This window comes from Vulpes lagopus, chromosome 3, assembly GCF_018345385.1.
Source record: "Vulpes lagopus strain Blue_001 chromosome 3, ASM1834538v1, whole genome shotgun sequence".
Classification (NCBI taxonomy): domain Eukaryota; kingdom Metazoa; phylum Chordata; class Mammalia; order Carnivora; family Canidae; genus Vulpes; species Vulpes lagopus.
In genome coordinates this window covers 97,664,804-97,684,999 of record NC_054826.1, presented here as the reverse complement: position 1 = coordinate 97,684,999, position 20,196 = coordinate 97,664,804, and the positions used below count along the sequence as shown (strand labels likewise).

The 20,196-nt window shown below is 53.2% G+C and overlaps 1 protein-coding gene across 3 annotated transcripts; it reads right to left on the bottom strand.

The window, feature by feature from the left end:
• Positions 1 to 3,228: 3,228 nt before the first annotated feature.
• TFR2 (transferrin receptor 2) lies at positions 3,229 to 19,779 on the bottom strand. Of its 3 annotated transcripts, none has more exons than XM_041750818.1 (19): positions 19,686 to 19,779; positions 18,629 to 18,824; positions 18,133 to 18,382; positions 17,836 to 18,022; positions 12,729 to 12,869; positions 12,543 to 12,657; positions 12,314 to 12,436; positions 11,629 to 11,745; positions 11,358 to 11,497; positions 10,856 to 11,019; positions 9,941 to 10,060; positions 9,054 to 9,136; positions 8,912 to 8,975; positions 8,746 to 8,813; positions 8,565 to 8,641; positions 8,401 to 8,485; positions 8,085 to 8,312; positions 7,616 to 7,756; positions 3,229 to 3,982 (listed from the first exon to the last, which is right to left on the bottom strand). In XM_041750818.1, exons 2-19 carry the CDS (start codon positions 18,659 to 18,661, stop codon positions 3,698 to 3,700), a joined length of 2,421 nt encoding a protein of 806 aa, XP_041606752.1. In that variant the 5' UTR covers positions 18,662 to 18,824; positions 19,686 to 19,779; the 3' UTR covers positions 3,229 to 3,697. The 3 variants fall into 3 exon arrangements, with proteins under 3 accessions (XP_041606752.1, XP_041606753.1, XP_041606754.1); XM_041750819.1 differs by lacking the exon at positions 19,686 to 19,779 and adding an exon at positions 18,937 to 18,953; XM_041750820.1 differs by lacking the exons at positions 18,133 to 18,382; positions 19,686 to 19,779 and having other exon boundaries at positions 18,629 to 18,912.
• Between the last annotated feature and the right edge of the window lie 417 nt (positions 19,780 to 20,196).

Sequence of the window (20,196 nt, the reverse complement as noted above, 5' to 3'; positions counted from 1 at the left end):
TTCTCTGAGCTTTTATTTCTACCTCTAACACCAGGGAATTGGCAAGCAGGCTTTTCAGGTCCCCCTTAGCCCTAAAAATAGGGTCCTGTCCCTAAGCTGGTGTATTTAAACTATAAATCGTGCCTCATGCCACCCACTGCAGAAGCCCAGTCTCGTAGTCTTGAGCCATCAGAGCCTCTTGCCAGGGTTACCTAGATGCTTCCAATACCCAAAATCCTTTTCTGCTTCTTGACCCTTTATCTGCTTTATTTTGTCTCTCCCATTAAGAGTTCAACTCCGAAGAAAAGAAAAAAAAAAGAGTTCAACTCCTGTGGGTCAGAAACACCAAGGTCCCTGCCAAGATTGAGGGAAATGGCTTTGCCTGACTTACCTCAACTTAACCAGGCAGGAAAAACTAAGCACGGGAAAAGAACAGGAGCCTTGAAAAGTATGTGTCCAGTCCTCTTAGTCCTCTTCCAGATGCAGGGCAAGGGAAAAGAAAGGAAGAGGGCCAGCCAGTGACATTGGTGGTTGGGGACAAAGTCAGCAAGATAATGTTAAGACAGACTCAGTCTGTTCTCTGCTTCTGCTGTCACCTTTGTCCACCTCTGCTTCTCTTGTCTCCTTTTACAAGGACAGTAATGATGACATCCCTCCTCTCTTCTAATTCAGGATCATCTCCCTATTAGTGTGCTAGGGCTGCACAGATGTGGGGGAGGCCTCAACAGCAGAAATTAATTTTCTCACAGTTCTAGAAGCTAGATGTACAAGATTTAGGTGTCAACAGGTTTCCCCTGAAGCCTCTCTTTGGCTCGCAGATTGCCCCCTTCTCACTGTGTCTTCATATGGTCCCCTGTGCATACACATCCCTGGTATCTGTGTCCATCTTTTTTTGAAGTAGCCACCACACCCAGGATGGAGCCAAACATAGGGCTTGAACTCACGACCCTGAGATCAAGACCTGAGCTGAGATCGAGCCCAACACCTAACCAACTGAGCCACCCAGAGTCCCCTGTGTCAAAATTTTCTTATAATGACACTGATCAGATAGGATTAGGCCCTCCCTAAAGGATTCATTTGAACTTACGGGCCTATCTCCACATACAGACTGAGGTATTGGGGGGTCAGGGCTTCAACATATGAATAGGGGTGGGGGAACACATTTCAGCTCAAAACACTCCCCATTTCAAGATCCTCAACTTTATCACACCCATAAAGTCCTTTTTGTGTAAGGTAACATTCACTGACAGGTTTTAGAGATCGGGATGTGAACATCTTTTTCCATACCATTATTCTATTCACTACAAGGAGCAAATGAACAAAATGAAGGACCAAGAAACCACTCTGGGAAGTGTGTTCTGGACCGTGTATCAGAGGAGCAAATAGTCGAGGAGGGTCTGACCCTGGTCCAGGCTCTTGAGAACCCAGTCGGGCTCTGGAAGCTCCTGGGGTGGGGGGGGTTAGAAGGCAGAGTTTCATCCTGGAACCCAGGGTGGGAACTGTCATGCCATAGTGGGAGCAAGAGAGGACCAAGTAGGGGTACCTGGGTGGCTCAGTGGTTCGGTGTCTCCCTTTGGCACAGGTCGTGATCCTGGGGTCCTGGGATTGAGTCCCGTATCAGATCCCCACAGGGAGCCTGCTTGTCCCTCTGCCTAGGTCTCTGTCTCTCATGAATAAATAAAATCTTTAAAAAAGAGAGAGGACAAAGTAACCCAAAGACAAGCCCTGGGATTTATGCAGCTACCCTGGGAGTGAGAGCCAGGGCTGCAGCCTCCTGAGATGTGATTAAGGGTAAAGTGGTGCCAGGAGCACTTGGAATTCCCTGCCCTCCTGCAGCTTCTACCTTGATGGACAAAGACTGACCACAGGAACCCATGTGGAGAGAGGTCCCAGGGCGGGCCCATCTAACAGGTGTGTGACCACTGCAGTCTCCCAGGGCCCCATGCTCAGGTGGCCCCGCATTTGGCAGTTAATGCTCTGTGGTCACCATCTTGAAATTCTCAATGATCTGGGGTGCCTGGGTGCAGCTGTTGAGCATCTGCCTTTGGCTTAGGGCATGATCCTGGTCCTGGGATCAAGTCCCACATCAGGCTTCCTGCATGGAGCCTGCTTCTCCCTCTGCCTGTGTCTCTGCCTCTCTCTGTGTGTCTCTCATGAACAAACACATAAAATCTTAAAAAAAAAAAAAAAGAAAGAAAGAAAGAAAGAAAGAAAGAAAGAAAGAAAAGAAAAGAAAAAGAAGCTTCTACTCAAGAAGCTGACCAGGCTTAGCCAGAACGTGCCCTAGGAGCAGGATGTCAGCCCAAAATAAACAAGAGGTGGGCAACCTGCTGTACAGCATCTGATTTCCAAAAGACATGGTTTTTCAACGACCTGGGCTCACATAATTATCCGGACATAAATAGTGGGAAGTATTAAAAATGAAGAGCTATTTTAAAAGCATCAGATGCGGCGGCTCCCATGCGGAGGATCCAGCACAGACTCTGGAGTCACAGGGACCCACGTTTGTGGCTCAGCTCTGCATCTCCTCGTGGCAACTTACATGCTTCCTAAGTTCTCAAAACCTTAGTGTCACCATTTGTAAGCTGAGATGACAAGGGCCTATTACAGAGTTATTAGTTGATAAAAAAAAAAAAATCAATGATCTTTACCCTTGAATGTATGTTTTGGAAGCAAAACCCGATGGGACAATGGAGAATGTGCTGGGGGTCCTGCCTCCCCTGGATGGCTTCTCACCTGCCAGCTCCCTGCCCCCACCCAGAGATGGCTGTTATGCTCCTTTCCCAGCAGGGGCCTGGGCCCAGGCACAGGGAGGTTCTGGGTCACAGGGTCTGGCACATGCGCGCCATCCCTACCAAGTTGTGGGGCAGAACTCTTGAGTGCCTATGAGGCTCTGCCCCAAGGTATTTTCCTCTGAAGATCTGGACATTTAATAGCAAATTAAAATCCACATGACAGGTTGGAAGACTGTAAGGAAGAAAACAGTTCTGTTCACACCTTTTGAACAAGAGGTCTTGCCAATTACGTAGTCATCCCAGGTCTCAGGAGAAGGTAGAGTCAGCTCCCCACCCCATGATGGTCTTTGGAGAAGGGCCCCCCTTATTTCCTCACGTGACAGAGCAGCTCAGAGTTTTCCTCACGGAGACAGCATTCCTATTTACATCTCTCACCCTTCTGCCCAACCCTTCCTTGTCTCAGGGGAGGGATGACTGGGTGGAGTAAAGGTAAGGAAGCACAAAGGTGCCTATAAACAAGAAGTCACCAGATGGTTTATTAAGGTCCAAACCCCAGCCTCTCCTGCCACAGACCACCTGCTGGGGCTCTAGGCTGTGGTTTCAGCCATTCTCCCAGCAAGAGGGCTAGCTATGTCCCAGGGCCCAGGAAACCTTCCAAAGAGGGGGCCCTTTCCTGAAAGGTAAGGGGCTGTGCAATGAGGGAGCGGAGGCTCTCAGATTAGCTGACAGTATGACCAGCCCACTGTGGAAGGCACTGCTCACCGACTCCTATACTGTGGGGCCAGGGTGTGGGTGTCTGCGCCGGCACCTTGGCTGGGCCCTTTGCAGATATGGGAAAGGCCAATGAGAAATAGGTCAGCAATGAGAGGTGGTACTGGGCACCTCCCTCACCCAGAAAATACTAACTGGGAGGCAGGAGCTCCAGGCAGGAGCTGGGGGCACATGCCCCCCAGTCCCCCCGCCCCCCACCCCACCCCGGGGCCTCAGAAGTTGTTATCGATGTTCCAGACGTCCCCACTAAGTGCATTGGCGGCCCCCTGCAGCGTCCAGGTGAGCAGGGCCAGCTGGCGTCGGAAGCGGCTCTCCTGGAAGCCCAGACCCGGAGTCACCTGGGAGGGGGAGGCCCCCGGGTCTCCGGAGCTATCCAAGCGCAGCAGCCGCACATGGTCTAGCAGCGCGCCCAGCGTGTGGTCTCCGCGGCCCAGGAAAATGTGGCGGAACGGGGAGTCGGCCGGTGACACGTACTGGGACAGGAAGTAGAACTCCACCTGCGCCAAGAAGGGGATCAGGTCGGGGTGGGGGCACGCCAGAGGGCAGGTTTAACAGCAATTCCAAACCCAGCTGGGGACCTCCCTGGTAGCGCCTAGCAGACAATGCAGAGCAGCTTCTTTAAGTCCCACTCCCCTTGGCTACCCAATGCGGATCGGCCATCCTTTGACGTCACCAGCAGCCAGGTAGGATGCATCCTCCTGCTGTGTTTTGGGTTCCATTCGGTTCTAAGCCTTGAGCCTCCAAACCCGTGTCGTCTCCCCAGTCTTCACGCATTCACTTACCCAGCTGAAGCCTCAAAGTACAACCTATCCTGCTGTTCCTTACTTTCCTACACCCCACGCATTCCCCATCACCGCCACAAATGTCCACAGCCCAAAGGTCAAGGGGACAGGCCAGTCCTAATGAAGTGCTGGACTATGTCCTCCCTGCGTGACTCAGATGCTGTTCATCTTTCCTGAGGGGGTCTCTCTCCTCCCTCAGTTCTCCTAACTTTCTTCCACTCCCTCTGGTTCCTTCTATTCCCCACCTGTGGGCAGCCCCAAGGCTCAGCCTCCACCCTCTGCTCTTCTCCTATGTACAGTCCATTGGTTCTGAAGCCTGGCTACTAATTAGAATCACTTGGGGAACCTTTTGATGACATGGCCTGGGTGCCTCCCCAGTAGAATCGGACTCTCTAGGCTTACAGGTTCATTTCTTCTCAAGTCCTCCATCTTTCATGCCAAGGGCTCATCCATACCCCTGGCTGCAGTCAGGACCTTTTGAGGAGAACTGCCAAGCCTGCTTGACAAATCATCCACTGGAATCTTGCCCTCCACCCTCCTGGACCTACCCCACTGGGTAGGGAGTAACTTACACAGCCTCACACACATGTGGGCACCAACTTCTAAAACCTGACCCTAGGCGTGCCTGGGTGGCTCAGCTGGTTAACTGTTTGACTCTAGTTTTCGGCTCACATCATGATCTCAGGGTCATGAGATTGAGCTCCAAGTCCAGCTCTGTGGTCAGCATGGAGTCTGCTCGAGTGTCTCCCTCTGCTACTCCCCCCTGCTCACACAAGTGCATGCTTGCTCTAGCAATAAAAGAAAGAAAGAAGAAAGAAAGAAAGAAAGAAAGAAAGAAAGAAAGAAAGAAAGAAGAAAGAAAGAAAGAAAGAAGAAAGAAGAGAAAGAAAGAAAGAAAGAGAAAGAAGAAAGAAAAAGAAAGAAAGAAAGAAAGAAAGAAAGAAAGAAAGAAAGAAAGAAAGAAAGAAAGAAACCTGACCCTTGCACCCACAATTCCTCATGAGTGCCACAATCTCCCCAGGTGCCAGCCTCTCAGCCCCAAAAGTGTACATGAGTGGGATGAGCACAGTCTCTGGTCTCAGACTGCCTGGTTTCTGATTTGGGCTCCACAACTTCCTGCGATCTTGGGTGAATTATCTTTGTACAAGACTAGCCCTCACAAGATTTGCGGGGGGCAGTCCTGGGAGAAAATGAAGCTGAATGCAAGCACATGGCAGCCCTCGGTAAGTGGCAGCTGCTATGGTTTTCCTCCTCCTCTTCCCTCAACACCTTGTCTGTCCATTTTCCTTCCACATGTCTCACTTCATTCCAGTCTCCTCACCCACAGGTGGCATCTACTGCCATCTGCCACTCTCATCCAGAGTTCAGCCATCACTAACTTCATTCCCTCTTCACCATTTGCACTCTGACCAAATCCTTCCTAAAACTCCACTTCGCCCACATCACCTCCCTGCTCAAACACCTTCCTAATTTCCTTGATACCCAGACCCTAAAAATCCAAATTTCTCATCCTGACATTCAAGGATGATCTCTGATCATCTAAACCCCCAATTTCTATCCCACTGTTCAGTGTACCTCTCCCCTCTGCTTCTCCATAGGCTTCTGTTCTGGCTCATCGGGTCCAAGCCCTGCTCCCAAGGACAGCCAGGCCTATTTCGCCACCACACCCTTACTCTGGGTCTCTCCACTGAAATATCTTTACTTTGCACCAACTCAAGTTCTGTCCGTTCTTCAAGACCAATGTCATAGTCTAAAGCAGGGGTTAGAAAACTTTTTCTGCAAAAATCCAGGTAGTGAATATTTTTGGCTTTGCAGGCCATATTGTTTCTGTTGCACTCAATTTGGCCACCATAGCTAGCACAAAAGCAGCCATGGACAATATGAAAATCAATGAGCATGCCTGTATTTCCATGAAGCTTTATTTGCAGAAACAGGTGGCAGGCCAAATTTGGCCAAGTGGCTATAGTTTCCCAACCCCTGGTCTAGACCCACAAAGTTCCCTGGGTCTGGTCCAGCTCTATGCTGCTCCTTCTGAAGCCCTGAATCTTGTACTCTCCAGCCCTAAGTCTGAATCATGCCCCTTACGCACGGGTACCCTTTATTCCCTAAGGGGCCCGTGGTAACTTTGGGGGTCGGGTGAGGCGAGAATATTTTTGTGTTCCTGGAGTCTGGCACAGCAGAGGTTAAAGCAAGATCTGTGAATGGGAAAGAACTGTGCCCAATTTCTTGTCTCATCCACAGGGTCACCTCAGTGGAGGGGACAAAGCAAAGGGGAGATGGAGAGGTCACGAAGTGGGGGAGGAAGAGGAAACTGCAGATGCAGAGAGTAGAGTGAGGGGGATCAGGAGAAAGGGGCAAGGATGAAAGACCAAGAGAGGTGGGTTTGTGAACAGAAAGAAGGAATGAGTGATGCCAAGGGAAACAGGGAGGGACATAAGGGGGAAAACAAAACATGGCAGACATGTTCTAAAACCAGTCATTATACACTATGGGTTCCCTGTCCACCCTACACTCACGGGGGAAGGTCCTACTTATAATTTCACCCTGTAGACTTCCCCATTCCCACAGTCCCTACTTATCCCATTTCCCAAAATCGATGGGTGGCAGGATGAGTACTCAGGATAAAGAAATGGAAGGAAGTGGAGGAGTTGGAACAGGAGATGAAGTGAGGGTTGCAAAGTATTAAAAACTAAGCAGGAGGGGGAGACCTGAGTGGCTCAGTGGTTAAGCCTCTGCTTTTGGCTCATCATCCTGGGATCCTGGGATGGAGTCCCACATCAGGCTCCCCACAAGGAGCCTGCTTCTCTCTCTGCCTATGTCTCTGTGTCTCTCATGAATAAATTAAAAAATCAACAACAACAAAACTAAGCATGAGGGGTTAGCCAAGGATCTTGTGGAACTTATTCTGACACCTCCTCCAGGCAGCCTCTCTGGGCTTCACCCATCTTATTACCAGAAGGAAGAGAGCTCTCCTTGCTCTGAATGTCTTAAGCCTTTGCCCCTCCTGGGCCATAAGCTTGTGCCACTAGTACTGTGGATAACTGTGTCCACGCTTTTTCCCTCCAGAGGGGTGAAGAGGCAGTGGAAGTCTCTTGGGGCGGGCGGGGAGGAGACCGGAATTTGTCCCAGTTCTGCCACGTGGTCTGCCAAGTAGTCTGCCAAGTAGTCCGCGAAGCAGCCGGCCCTCCCTGTCATTTTCATCACTTTGTGGGGCCTGTCTCAGTGGCCGCTCCAGCCTGGGCGGTCTGTGAGCACTGCGCCCAGGACTGGGAGCCGAGGACAGGGTCAAAATAAAGGCGGAGAGAGGGGACAGGACCGCACAGCGGAGGGGGCGCGGTGGGGTCTCACCCGCATGATGCGCACGTTGTACATGCGCATCAGCCGCTCGTCGCTCTCCTCCGAGCTGTAGATCTCCTTTCGCAGCTTCTCCGCCGCCCGGATGTAGTCCCCTCGCGCCGAGTACACCCACTGGAGGGTCAGCCCACGGGCCTGAGGGTGGAGACACATGCTGGGGCCGCACACAGCGGCTAGGGCCCCGGCCTAGGCTGTGGGTCCAGGTACTGGATGATGGGGCTGGGACCCTAGGGCTGGGAGGAGAGGGATATGGGGGGGAATGCTGGGAGAAGGAAGAAAACCTGGGCGGTTGGGAGGGTACCAGCTGGGTCCCGGTGCAGGAGTAAAGGGGCCAGGTTGCCCGAGGGGATTAGACCCTAAGGGCTGTGGGGAGGAGGGGCCAGACCTCTGGACCCTGCAATACTTTGAGAGGATATAATGCCCCCCACCCCCAGAAGCCAGGAGCAGGGTTGCTATCTCGGACCTTCAGGTCCCCAGAGAACTCGTTGAGGCTGCCGATGTGCCTGAGGACCACGTCCCCGTAGCGGCCAAAGTCCAGAGGCAGCAGGTGATCGTGGCTTAGACGGATGAGGAGCTGCCCAGCGAGCTGGGCCACAGCCTGGGCCACGGCGGGCAGGCGGCCTCGCAGCACCCTGTGTAGGTTCTCATACGTGTCATCCTTCGTGTGCAGGAACGGGTACGCCTGGCCATCCTGCTGGGACAGGGCGCGGGCTGGCGCAGGGGCATGGTGCAGACAGGCGGAGGGGCAGCTGCTCTGGGGCAGGGCCAGGAAGTCTCACCTCCGTGAAGGAGAACTCGACGGCAGGGACCCCCGCAAAGGCCGTGAAGGAATAGGCACTGCTGTCCATGGGCAGTGGCCGGATCCTGGGAGTGGGCAGTGGGGAATGCTCTGTGGTTTCACCACCTCCCGCAACATCCTCCCCGCCTCCTCATCCCAACTTACACTTCAGCATCCCAGCTGTGATTGTTGAACACCACCTGCTCATAGAGGGTCTGCCCGCTGCGGTTAGGAGAGTCCACCTGGGGGCAGGGTAGGGGGCACCGGTCAGGCTGCAACCAGCTTCCCTTCATTCCCTGGCTGCCACCAGCTTCCCTTCATCCCCTGCTCTTGGCCAGGCTCTTGCCTGCTTCAGGATGTTCTCTATGAGGCTGATCAGAAGGGGGCTGGTCTTGGCATTGAACTTGTCGTCTCCTGCAGAGAGGGAGGAGAAGGGATGCCAGGCTCCAAGCTTGGCCTCGAGGCCAGGGTGCACCAGAGCGGGCCCAGCTGGTAGCAATGCCCCCACTCACCCAGCACTGCATTGTCCAGGCTCACATAGACCACGGCTTTGAGGTGCAGCACGCTGAGGTAGCCCTGTGGGTGAGAGATGTGGAGTTGAAACCCCCTCACCTCTTCCCACTGCCCGACTCCCTGCTGTGGACCCCACATTACCTCCAGCCACTCTGTGGAGCCCACACTCCCGAAGTCCCCTCCGTCCCAGCTGATGAAAAGAAGACTCCTGCGGGGCTGGAAGCCTGGAAGCATACATAGTGGGTCAGGAGGATGGGCTCCGCTAGAGGCCAAACAAAGACCTATCTTTGTCTTCTTCTGTCCTGCTTCCTTAGGGTCTCTCTGTCCCTCCCACCAAGCCCCCAGCCCAGCCCAGCTCACCTGGTCTGCCCTGACTCAACCATAACAGCAATGGAGATTTCTTTCTTTCTTTTTCTTCCTTCCTTCCTTCCTTCCTTCCTTCCTTCCTTCCTTCCTTCCTTTCTTCCTTCCTTTCTTTTTTAAGATTTTATTTTGTTTATTCATGAGAGACACACAGAGAGAGAGGCAGAGACACAGGCAGAGGGAGAAGCAGGCTCCACGCAGGGAGCCTGATGTGGGACCCGATCCCGGGACTCCAGGATCACACCTGGGCCAAAGGCAGGCGCCAATCCACTGAACCACCCAGGGACCCACAGAGATTGCTTTCATATGGAGTCTCCTGCTTAGTTCTTCACTCAGACCAAGGACTATTATTATCATTGACCCTTGAACTTGGTTTTGAACTGTTTGGGTCCCCTCACATGCAGATTTTCAACTGAGCAGGAGGAGTCAGTGCCCCTACCCCAGGCGTTGCTAGGGGGTCAACTCTACTCTTTGTTTGAACAAAGGAGACAGAAGTAAAGTGACTTGCCCAGGGCCATGCAGCTGGGATGTGGAGAAGCCAGGTTTGGAGACCAGGTCTAAGTGGCCACGTGCTCAGTGCCTCTAGCCTGTGCTCCTGACCACCTCTCTGCCCTGTCCTGGCTCGGGCCACGGCCCCAGCTGCCCGGCCCAGGCCCTGACCTTACCATTGCTCACCATGGAGGAAAAAGTCCGCACCAGCTCCAGAAGTATGGCCGTCCCCACAGCAGACTTGGCTGCTCCTGGGCCCCACGCATCCCTCTGGGCCCCAATGACCACATAGTGATCTGCAGGAGGGGAGGTTTGGGGTCTCGGTCCTTACATGGCAGTACCCAGAGAACGCCTGGGAGGGTCCGTGCTGGTGGGAGCTCACCACCATTTCTGCCCCCCACCCCCCAGTCTCCACCTTCCAGCCCAATGATCCCTGCTGTCCTAAGGGAGTGCCTCTCCTCTCCTTGGCCTTGCCTGGATGGCCTGCTCCTTCAGCAGGGTGCCTGGCCTCATTCTGGATTCCATTACCTCCTTGGTCGGCCACGTCCCACACAAGTCCTGAGAGGTTTTCCTCCTTCATGCTTCTCTCTAATCCACCCCAACCTGGGCCCCAGCAGTCTCCTGTGAGCCGCATTGCAGGCCCCCCTGTGTCTCTCCCTCAGTGCTTGTAGGTACCATACTCTTCGGCTCAAGAACCCACTTTTATTGCCCACCGCCATCCTCATCCAGTTAGGCTTGAAAGGTTCATCTATCTCATGTGAACCCTTGTCCATGCTATAATATCACCCAACTCATGCTTGCTCACCTCTGGTGCTAGGGAGCTCACCACCACACAGAGTTCTGTCTCTGGACAGATTCGACTATGGTATCTACTCCCTGCCATCCCCCTCGATCCCAGACCGGTCTCAACTTGCCAGCCTCCCTCCCTGCTAAGCCCTGCCACCCCTCCACCCCCCCACCCCCGCCACTGAGCACAGCTCTTGGCCACTCCCCTGGGGCTTCCCACTCCAGCACCGTCTCTATCCAGAGTTTATAAGTGGGGCCCCCCCTTCCTGCAGGCTGTAGGGTAATGCTGGGCCACACTGGCACACCTGGCTCTGAGCGGCCCTCAATGCAGCCAAAGATGTTGCTGATGGGGGTGGAGACCCTGTGGTTGTTGACTCTGAGGTGCAAGCCTGGCCCAGGGCCCAGGTGATAAGGGGAGCCTAGGAGGCGCCCCTGCCATTTCTGGGGGGCCACAGGGCCTTGGAGCTTCCTGGAGAGAGACGGGGTAGAAAGGGTTGGAAGTGGCAGAGAGCCCAGGCTGTAGAAGAGCCCAGAGCTCCCTCTTTGCTCTTTCCCTCCCATCTTCTGGTCCTAGCTCTACTTCTGCACTCTGCCCACTGCCTTGGACAGCTGTGCAGGTTACGTCCTGCTCAGAGGTGCCCAACGGAGGTGGGTGTGATATCCAGCTAGAGCTCCACTCACCAGACAGTGGGCCCTGGCGTGAGGCTGTCCCCCCCCCCAGATTCATCTTTTTCTAGTTCACCCAAAAGCACTTTACAGACTAGCTACATCTCTCTCCTCCCCTCCTGATTCCCAAAGGCCCCTCACCTTAGCAGAAGGGAGGCAATGTCTGCGCTGATAGGCTGGGCTGGGATGTTAGGGAGGCCAGAGGACTGCACTGGGGGGAACTGAGTTTGATTAAAGGAAGGGAAGCCAGGCGTGTAGGGGTCTCCAGTTCCCAGGTGTACCTGTGAGGAAAGGAGTGTCCGCACTGAAGCTATGAGCTGGTCTCCAGGAGTAGCTTGCCAGCCTCATCCCAGACAAGGAGGTATAGTTTTTGGGATCCCAAGAATCCCCAGCTGGCCACCCCCAGACTCACATGTCCATACACAGCCCTGTGGCTGGACAGGCCGAGCTTGTGTGGATCCTGGGAGAAGTCAGCTGGATCAGGGTATATGAGCACTCCTTGGGCCCCAAAGTCTTGGGCACTGGCCACCTGGGGAAGGGAAGTGGGTAATGGACTCCCTCAACCTGGGGGGAAAACTAATTTATAAGGGCAGGAGAAGCAAGTAAAAGTGAAATGGCACTGCCTCTACTCTGCTCTTATGGAACCACAGAGAGGCTCTGGGTACCACCCGACCCTCACCTTCCCACAGTGCCCCACTGTCCTCTGCATTCCTCCGTGTTTGGTACCCATCCCAACCTCCTGATTTTGTTTGCCACCAACATTTCCTTTTTTAAAATTTTATCTTTTTAAAAGATTTTATTTATTTATTTAATAGAGAGAGAGAGAGCACAAGCAAAGGGAGTAGGAGAGGGAGAAGCAGACTTCTCGCTGAGCAGGGAGCTCTGTGAGGGACTCGATTCCAGGACCATGGGATGCTTAACTGACTGAGCCATCTGGCGAACCCCCACCTCCCACCAACATTTTCTTATGACCCACTTGGTTCTTCCTTTTCTCTTTCTGACAGGCTTCTGGACGCTTCCCATCGGCCCCTATCCTATCTTCTTGTTCCCCAGCCCTGCGCCCTGCGCCCTCCCCCCTCCTTCCTGGGGAGCCTCACCTTCTGGGCGAAGCTGATCTCTCCCAAGCGCACCAGCAGGAGGCGCCCCGCCGGCTCCACGCCCCGGGCCCGCAGGTCCTGCAGGTCTTCCGGCCGCCCGTAGTGGGCGTACACCAACTCTCCCTGGGGACGGGGAGGACGAGGAGGTGTGCTCTCCAGGTCCCTCCTCCGCCACCCGGTAAAGGGCGCGCGCTGCCCCCGTCCTGGGGGCGGCACACGAGGCGCTCACCGTGGCGTTGCCCGTGGCGCTGTAGGGACAGTAGACGTCGTGGTCCTCCAGCGGCAGGGGCTCCCCGAGCGTCCCAGCCGCCGCACCGATCCAGTGCAGGGTATTGGGATGAGCCCTGAAGAGCAGAGGTGGTGAGCGTCCCCGCGCGCCCCCCGCGCGCCGCCCGCGCCCCCCGCGCGCACTCACGGGTCCGGAAACTGCAGCCCCACGTAGTGCGTGTCCATCCACACGTGGTCCAGCTTTTGGCTCGAGAGCGCCTCGCGGATGTCTTGAGCCAGAGCCGCCATCCCAGCCGAGCCAGCCATCCTTTTCCGAAGGCTTGTTTGCCTGAGCGGGAAGAGGGGGGATTGGGGGCGCGGAAGGGGAGAGGGATTTCTCTGCCCCTGGAGGAGAGGGAGGGAGGAAGAAATGGTGCCAGAGACGTGGGGTCGCCCTGGTCCTGGGCTGTGAGGGTCTCCTAAGCCTCTCTCTGACCCTGCCATCGCCATCCATCCCATCACCCGGGCTGTGGCTGTGACTGAGCAGCGTCTCTATGGACTCCTTCTGCTTAAAACCTTAGCTTCCAACAACCTGGTGTCCTGCCCACCGTCCCTTAGGTTTTTCCTGGCTCAGGCCAAACTCACCAATCTATCTGCTGCCCCCCACCCCCCCACACACACATATGCACACTGGCCTGTGCTCTGCCCCTTACCTGAAAATACTTTTCTTCCAAAGGACTAAGGGGCAGAGGCGGCCCTTCATCTACCCCCTCTTCCAGCTGCGTCTCACGGAGACATATTACGCTATGGTTACTGGTGTGATAGTGGGGTCCCCGGTCTTGGAGACCTCACCCTGTGTCTTTTTCCATAGTTACCACCTAACTAGTGAGCCTTTTGTCTCGTGAGCCCCTCCTGTGCTGCCCTCCCGCCCCAGCCATAGGCTGCGCCTCCAGCCTCATGGCCTCCTGACCAACCCACTTCATCTGTGTGCTCTCCAAGGCAGACTCCTCCCTCCTCAGTATCAACCTTAAATACCTCTCTACTTTTTGCGTTGGCAAAAACCCAATTGTCCCTTGAGAGGCCAGGTCTCCTATGGGGCTTGGGAGAGAACTCAGGTTCCCATACACCCCCAGCCTGAAGTGGAGGCAGCCTCTCGACTCCACTATTGGAATTTCTGGCCATTTCTCCTCCAGTAAACCTCTCTTCCTTTGAAGCCTGTGCCATCCAGTGATCCCCTCCTCTGCCCCTCTTCCAGCCAATTGGTCACTTGACCAATTTCATCAAGGACTTTGGCATCTGGCTTAGCATTTTCCTCTCTAAACCATGGTCCACTCACTTTGTGTCACCATTTCAAAACCCACGCGCAGGGTGTACTGTAGTCTCAGCCACCACTCCTCAGCTCTCAAGAGGACTCCTGTACTCATGACCCCACCGTCGCCTTGGCTTTCTCAGTACCATTCCTGCCACCCCCTCCTCATCCAATCCAGGAGCGTCAGTCAGTGCATTTTCATAAAATACATGATGCACAGTGTGGATTCCTGTGCCTAACAATAAATTAGATGTACACACTGCAACATAGACAGACCTTGAAAACCAGGTATTCAGTTAAAAAAAATTATCAAAATTAAAAACACACACTAGAGATAGCTATATTTGAGTAATGGGTCTTGGAGTGATTTTTTAAAAAAATTTCCTCCTTATATTTTTCCATATGGCTTAACTTTTATTTATTTTTTAAGATTTATTTATTTATGAGAGACACAGAGAGAGAGAGAGGCAGAGACACAGGCAGAGGGAGAAGCAGGCCCCCCACCAGGAGCCTGATGTGGGACTCGATCCCAGGACCCCAGGATCATGACCTGAGCCAAAAGCAGATGCTAAACTGCTGAGCCACCCAGGTGTCCCTCCATATGGTTTCACTTTTATTTTTTTTATTTTATTTTATTTTTTGGTTTCACTTTTAAAATAAGGAACATAGAGGATTTTATACAAATATTTTTGTATAAAAAAACAAATATTTTTGTATAAATGTTTTGAAAAACCTATATATGCATGTAAAACATTACCTATACGATAAAGCGACACATGAATTTAAAGGTACACGTGAAACACATCAAATGAAGTGCTTCTGGGGGCGGGGTGCAGAGAGGAGTGCTCAGGGTTAGGGCTGGAAATTAAACAAAAAAAGCCCTTCACTAGGGTGCCTGGCTGGCTCAGTCCATAGAGCACGCAGCTCTTGGTCTCAGGGTTATAAGTTCGAGCCCCATGTTGTGTGTACAGATTATTTAAAAATAAAATCTTTAGGGATGCCCGTGTGGCTCAGTGGTTGAACGTCTGCCTTTAGCCCAGGGCATGATCCTGGAGTCTTGAGATCAAGTCCCACATGGAGTCCCACATTGGGCTCCCCTCAAGGAGCCTGCTTCTCCCTCTCCCCATGTCTCTGCTTCTCTGTGTCTCTCATGAATAAATAAAATATTTTTAAAAAATTAAATAAAATCTTGAAAAAACAAAACCAAAAAAGCCTTTCACTGATGATACTGAACTATCATCACAGGGGTATCATAAACTCTGTTTTTTTGTGATACTCTATTGTTTTAAATTTCTCATTTTTCTCTCTTTCCTCTTAGAATAAAATCCAAAGCAGTTTGCATAGCTATTAAGACCTTTTAGGGCCTGAGCCATATCCACCTTGACACTGCAGCTCCCCAAGGCCACAGGTCAAAAACCAAGCTCCATGATGTGGTATTCAAGACTTTTCTGGGTCTGTCCCACCTCCTGTCTGGATACTAGACCCCTCTGCTCTCATTCAGACAACCATATAGACCTTAATTTACTTCTTCCAATAGGCTACCATTTCCCAGCCCAGACCCTTTGCACCTGCTGTTCTCTGACCTGAAATGCTTTTCTACCTTCTCTTTGCCTGGTGAATGACTCACCCTTCAGGCTTCAGTTCATCACTTCCTCAAGGAAGCCTTCCCTGGCCCCTCAATTAAGTTAAGTCCTCCTGGTTATTCCTTACATCCTTTACTTTTCCTTCAAAGCAGTGATTATAATAATAAATATATATAAAATATTTTTTAAAAAATAAAATCTTAAAAAAAAAAAAAAGGGCAGCCCGGGTGGCTCAGTGGTTTAGCGCCCCCAGGGCGTGATCCTGGAGACCCAGGATCGAGTCCCACATCAGGCTCCCTTCATGGAGCCTGCTTCTCCCTCTGCCTGTGTCTGTGCCCCTCTCTCTGTGTCTCTCATGAATAAATAAATAAAATCTTTAAAAAATAAATAAATATATAGTAATGAATGAGATTATTAGTTCAGTAATGAGTCCCCCCCATAGATTGTAACCTCCATAAGGACAAGGTCCAGACTTTTGTTCTCTGCTTTATCGCCCCCTACTTCACTGAGTACCTGCCACGTAGTAGGTTCTCAAAAAGATTTGGTGGATAAATGAATGAATGACCTTGTCAGTGTCACTGTCAGTCCAGCCACTCATTTCCCTTGCCCTACCCACACTGGCCTTGTCATTACCTAGAATTCCACCTTGGAATATTCATCCACTGGGGATACACTGAACACCAACTAAATGCCAGGTACTGTGCTAGGTGCTGGGGACATCAAGATAAATTGGACATGGTTTATCAGATAAATCTTCAAAGTTCCAGTATCCCATTCTCTGACTACATGTCCAGGTTCCAGCTTGCTTCTTGACCCTCACTACACCTGCTCTCCAACCACATTGAGTTCTCCAGATTGTCCAATTTCTTCCTTCTCCAACCACCCTGGAGTCATGCATCACTTCCTTGCTTGCTCCCCTTCACCATCACACTCCTGCCTCCCAGCCCCTCTGATGGTATCCACAGTGCCACACCTTACCGTGGGACCTGTCAAACCGTCCACCTGTTCAGCCTGTACCCAAACAACTGAGTGTTGCTCAAGAAAATAAGAAGCCCTGTATGTTGTTGATGCCACAGAGCTAAGGTCTTTGGGCAAGATATCCAAAGAGTAATAGTACGCCTTGATCAAGTTTGGCATTGATCTCAGACAAGAAAATCTATCAATATCAGTTACTACAGAAACATAAATTTAAGACATGCAAACATAAATCAAAGCAGAAACATCATGTGATCATCTCAATACTTTCTGGAAAAATATTTGAAAAAATTCCAAACCTGTCCCTCCTTTCCTGATCATTAAGAAGAAGAAAGAGGAAGCTAGGAGTAGGAGGCAACTTCCTTGATTCACTTTTAAAAACCTATCTAGGGGACGCCTGGGTGGCTCAGTGGTTGAACGTCTGCCTTCTGCCCAGGGCATGATCCTGGAGTCCTGGGATTGAGTCCCACATAGGGCTCTCTGTGTAGAACCTGCTTCTCTCTTTGCCTGTGTCTCTGCCTCTCTCTGTGTGTCTCTCATGAATAAATTTTTAAAAATTGTTTAAATAAAAAATTAAAAAATAAAAAGCTATTCGGAATCTACAGCAAAGTTCACACTCAATAACAAATTCATATAAAGACATTCCTACAAAAATCAGGAGATAGGCATATCTCCTGTCATCATTACCTAAATTCACATCCCCTCTAATGCAATAAGCAATGAAAAAGACATAAAAATTATAAGCTTTGAAAGAGAAGCTGTGTATCTCTCACTAGTCATCTAGCTTAGATGACTTTCTACTTAGAAAACCCAGGAGAATCCACTGAAATACTATTCCTGACCCAAGAGAGGGCTCCTGGTGGCCTGACCTCTTCTCTGGACCTACCTGGGCAGCTCCTTCCTGATGGGGGACGTGACTTCAGAAAACAAGAGAAACCCCGATCTACTTGTGCTGTGCTCTGGGCTTGCACTCTCTGTCTTGGAGGGGGATAGTCTGTGCCTACAAATGCATTTGCTTGCTTGCTCCATTTTTTCTGACTCCTTAAAATGTCCCTTCTCAGAGCACTACCCCCCCCCCCCCCCCCCCCAGCCACAGGTCAAAATCCAGGCTCTGTGATGTGGCATTCAGGACTTTTCTGGATCCATCCCACCTCCTGTCTGGATACTGAAGCCCTAAGCTCTCACTGAGACAGTCAACTCCTGCATCTACCACATGTGCCAGGCTTAGGGACAGAACCCTCTACGTAGTATCCGGAGCACCCTCCCTACCCTCAGCTCCAAATACCTGACGTCCTTCCTAGGACCTTAGAACAGGGAGGTCAGGGAGGCAAGTGGAAGGACTCAGAAGGGACCCCACCTCAAGGGCCTGGGAGATGAGGGAGGGAGGCTGAGTCCAAGCAAGTGGGTGGGGTTTTCAAGGGCCGGGAAGGGGGCAGGCTGATCCTTACCTGATGCTGTCCTCCAGGCGCCCCTCCCCCAGGAGCCGCAGGAACATGGCCTGGAGGTCGCTCCAGTACAGTGTGCCCTGGTGGGAGTCTGGGCCTGGCTCATAGTTCATGTCCTCACTGACCACCAACACGTCATCCCCACACGCCTGGCAGGACCCTCGGAAGGCCACATAGCCCAGAAGGAAAGCTGAGGGATGGCAAGATGGAGATTTTCCTTGTGCCCCACTCTGGACTCCATAAACCCCCTCAACCCAGGCCCTTCACTGGTTGGGGGGTGGGGGGACGGAAGGCTCTCACCCCCAGTGAAGATCAGCAGGGCTGTCAGGACGAGGTAGGGGGCAGCCCTTCGTCCTGTTGCTGCCAAGAGTCCAAGGCTTTGCCCCCCTGTTCGAGAGCCCAGGTCAGGGCCCCTGAGCTCCATGGGGCAGAAGTGGACTGCTGGCTCAGCCCCCTCCTCCCCGTCTTCCTCTTCCTCCTTGAGGCGCCACTGCTGGGTGCCCTCCACACGCTTGTAGATGGTCTGAGAGGGTCGTGGGGACAACCTTTGCTGTGGGGGGGGGTATGGAGGGGAATGAGACTTGGGAAAGAGTTGTGGGGAATGGGGCAGGGGCTGACCCTAAGGGTAGTGACTCTGGAGTGTCAAAGGAGCATAAGGCAGGGGAGAGGGTCCTGAGAGGCAAGCTGAGAGCAAGAGATGGAGGTGGGGAGGGGACGGGCCAGCCTTGGGGTTGGGAGGAGGCTGAAGGACCTGAAGGGAAGGCCTAGAGTTGTCCCCCAGCTCACTTGGTCTTACCGTTCTCTGAAGTAGACCCCAAAGTCGATCCATGCTCGTGCCCCCTCCGGAGCCCTGTAGGCTGTTCCCCCCACAGTGATAAACCGTTTGTGGGAGCCTCTAGAGGGCCCCTTATCAGCCCTGGCAGGCAGCCTGAGCCCAGGCCGTTCTTCTCCCGGCAAAAGGGTGGGGGCACAGTCCTGGCCTCAGTCCAGCTCTGCAGATATGAACCCCCAGCCCAAGCTTGAGAAAAGGCACTGTGCCCTCCCCTGCCAATCCCTCTGGTCCCACTCCTGCCCCCTCCCTGCAAAACAATCAATTTTTTTTACCTTGGGGCAGACTTTGGCCTCCTAGTTCCCGGCAGGGGTGGGGGAGGGGGGCTGATGGCTGAGGAGGGCAAAGATAAGGATGCCCTCTCCAGCTACCATCCCTTCCAGTGTCCTTGGGGACCCCTTCCTAAGCTCCCCACCGTGAAAACCTCGCTCCCCTCAACTCATCTGGCTTGCAGGCCCACCACTGAGTGCCCAGCCAGGCTTTGTAACACATCAGTTCCCTGTTCCGACACCTGCCTCCATGAGATCCTAAACTGAAATTGCCACAGTGGTGTGACCTGGGGGTTGGTCTGGCCATGCAGATGCCTGTCTTGCTGGAATCCGCCTGAAAAGTGGGTCTCAGGCTCTTGTTAACTTCTGGGGAGGGAGGGGCATGGGTGGGAGCATATGATCAAGTAGGACTAGTGAGTGCTCCATGTTGGTGTTCTCCTGGATCTGCGGGTCAAGGCCCACCAGCCATTGGTGGAAAGAGTCCTGGTCAAGGCCTGGGCAGAGTTGGATGACCTACAACTCATGGTTTTCTCTGGGGACCTGCGACTCTTTGGTGACCGGAGGACTTGATTTCTCTTTTGGGTCTGGGCACCCCACGAACATATCACGAACACGAACTGCTAAATTTCACCCACAATTTCACGCAGGGCTGCCCGTCCCCGAGCCCTACCGAGGACCCCCAGACCTGTAGCTCTGGAATAGAAGGGCTCAGGGGCCCCGTATCAAGGTCTCCCTTGGGAAACCTCAGCTCCTACCAAACTGGGAGCTTCAGAAGCTCAGAGCTGCTGGGGTGCACCAGGGTCCCAGTCCCCGCCCCATTCTTGCCGCCGCCTGGAGTCCAGAGAGGGAAGGCGAAGCGCAGCGGGGGTCACCTGAGCTGCAGGTCCTCTGGGCCTTAAGCGACACCGCCCACCTGAGGCCCCGCCCACCCCAGGGCCCTCCTCCGGCCCCACCCAAGCTGGTCCCCGGCTCCGCCCCTCCTCTGCCCGGGGGTCGGGTCTCCAGCACCCACTTCCCGCCCCAACTCCGCTCCTAGCTGGGGGCCTTCTCGCGGGCCTCTGGCAGGTCCTCGCTGCGTGACCCTCCCCAGGTCGCGGCCCCTTTGAAACCCGAGGCTTCCGCGACTCCTGGGGCTCTGCCCCCACCCGCAGACTTTGCCCCGGCGTCCACCGTGGGATCACCAAGGGACGCAGCTGTAGCCCTCCCCTCGCCTCCCCGCAGGCCCCCGTCCCCACTCCCGCCCACCCACCTACGGAGGCCAAACTT

Excerpts from the sequence above, each read along its gene's own strand:
- TFR2 (XM_041750818.1), bottom strand. The coding sequence starts at position 18,661 with ATGGATCGACTTTGGGGTCTACTTCAGAGAACG. Across the intron at positions 8,642-8,745 it reads TAGAGAACATCCTGAAGCAG|GTGGACTCTCCTAACCGCAG; the intron begins GCAAGAGCCTGG and ends CCCTGCCCCCAG. Across the intron at positions 8,486-8,564 it reads CACAGCTGGGATGCTGAAGT|GATCCGGCCACTGCCCATGG; the intron begins GTAAGTTGGGAT and ends GCCCACTCCCAG.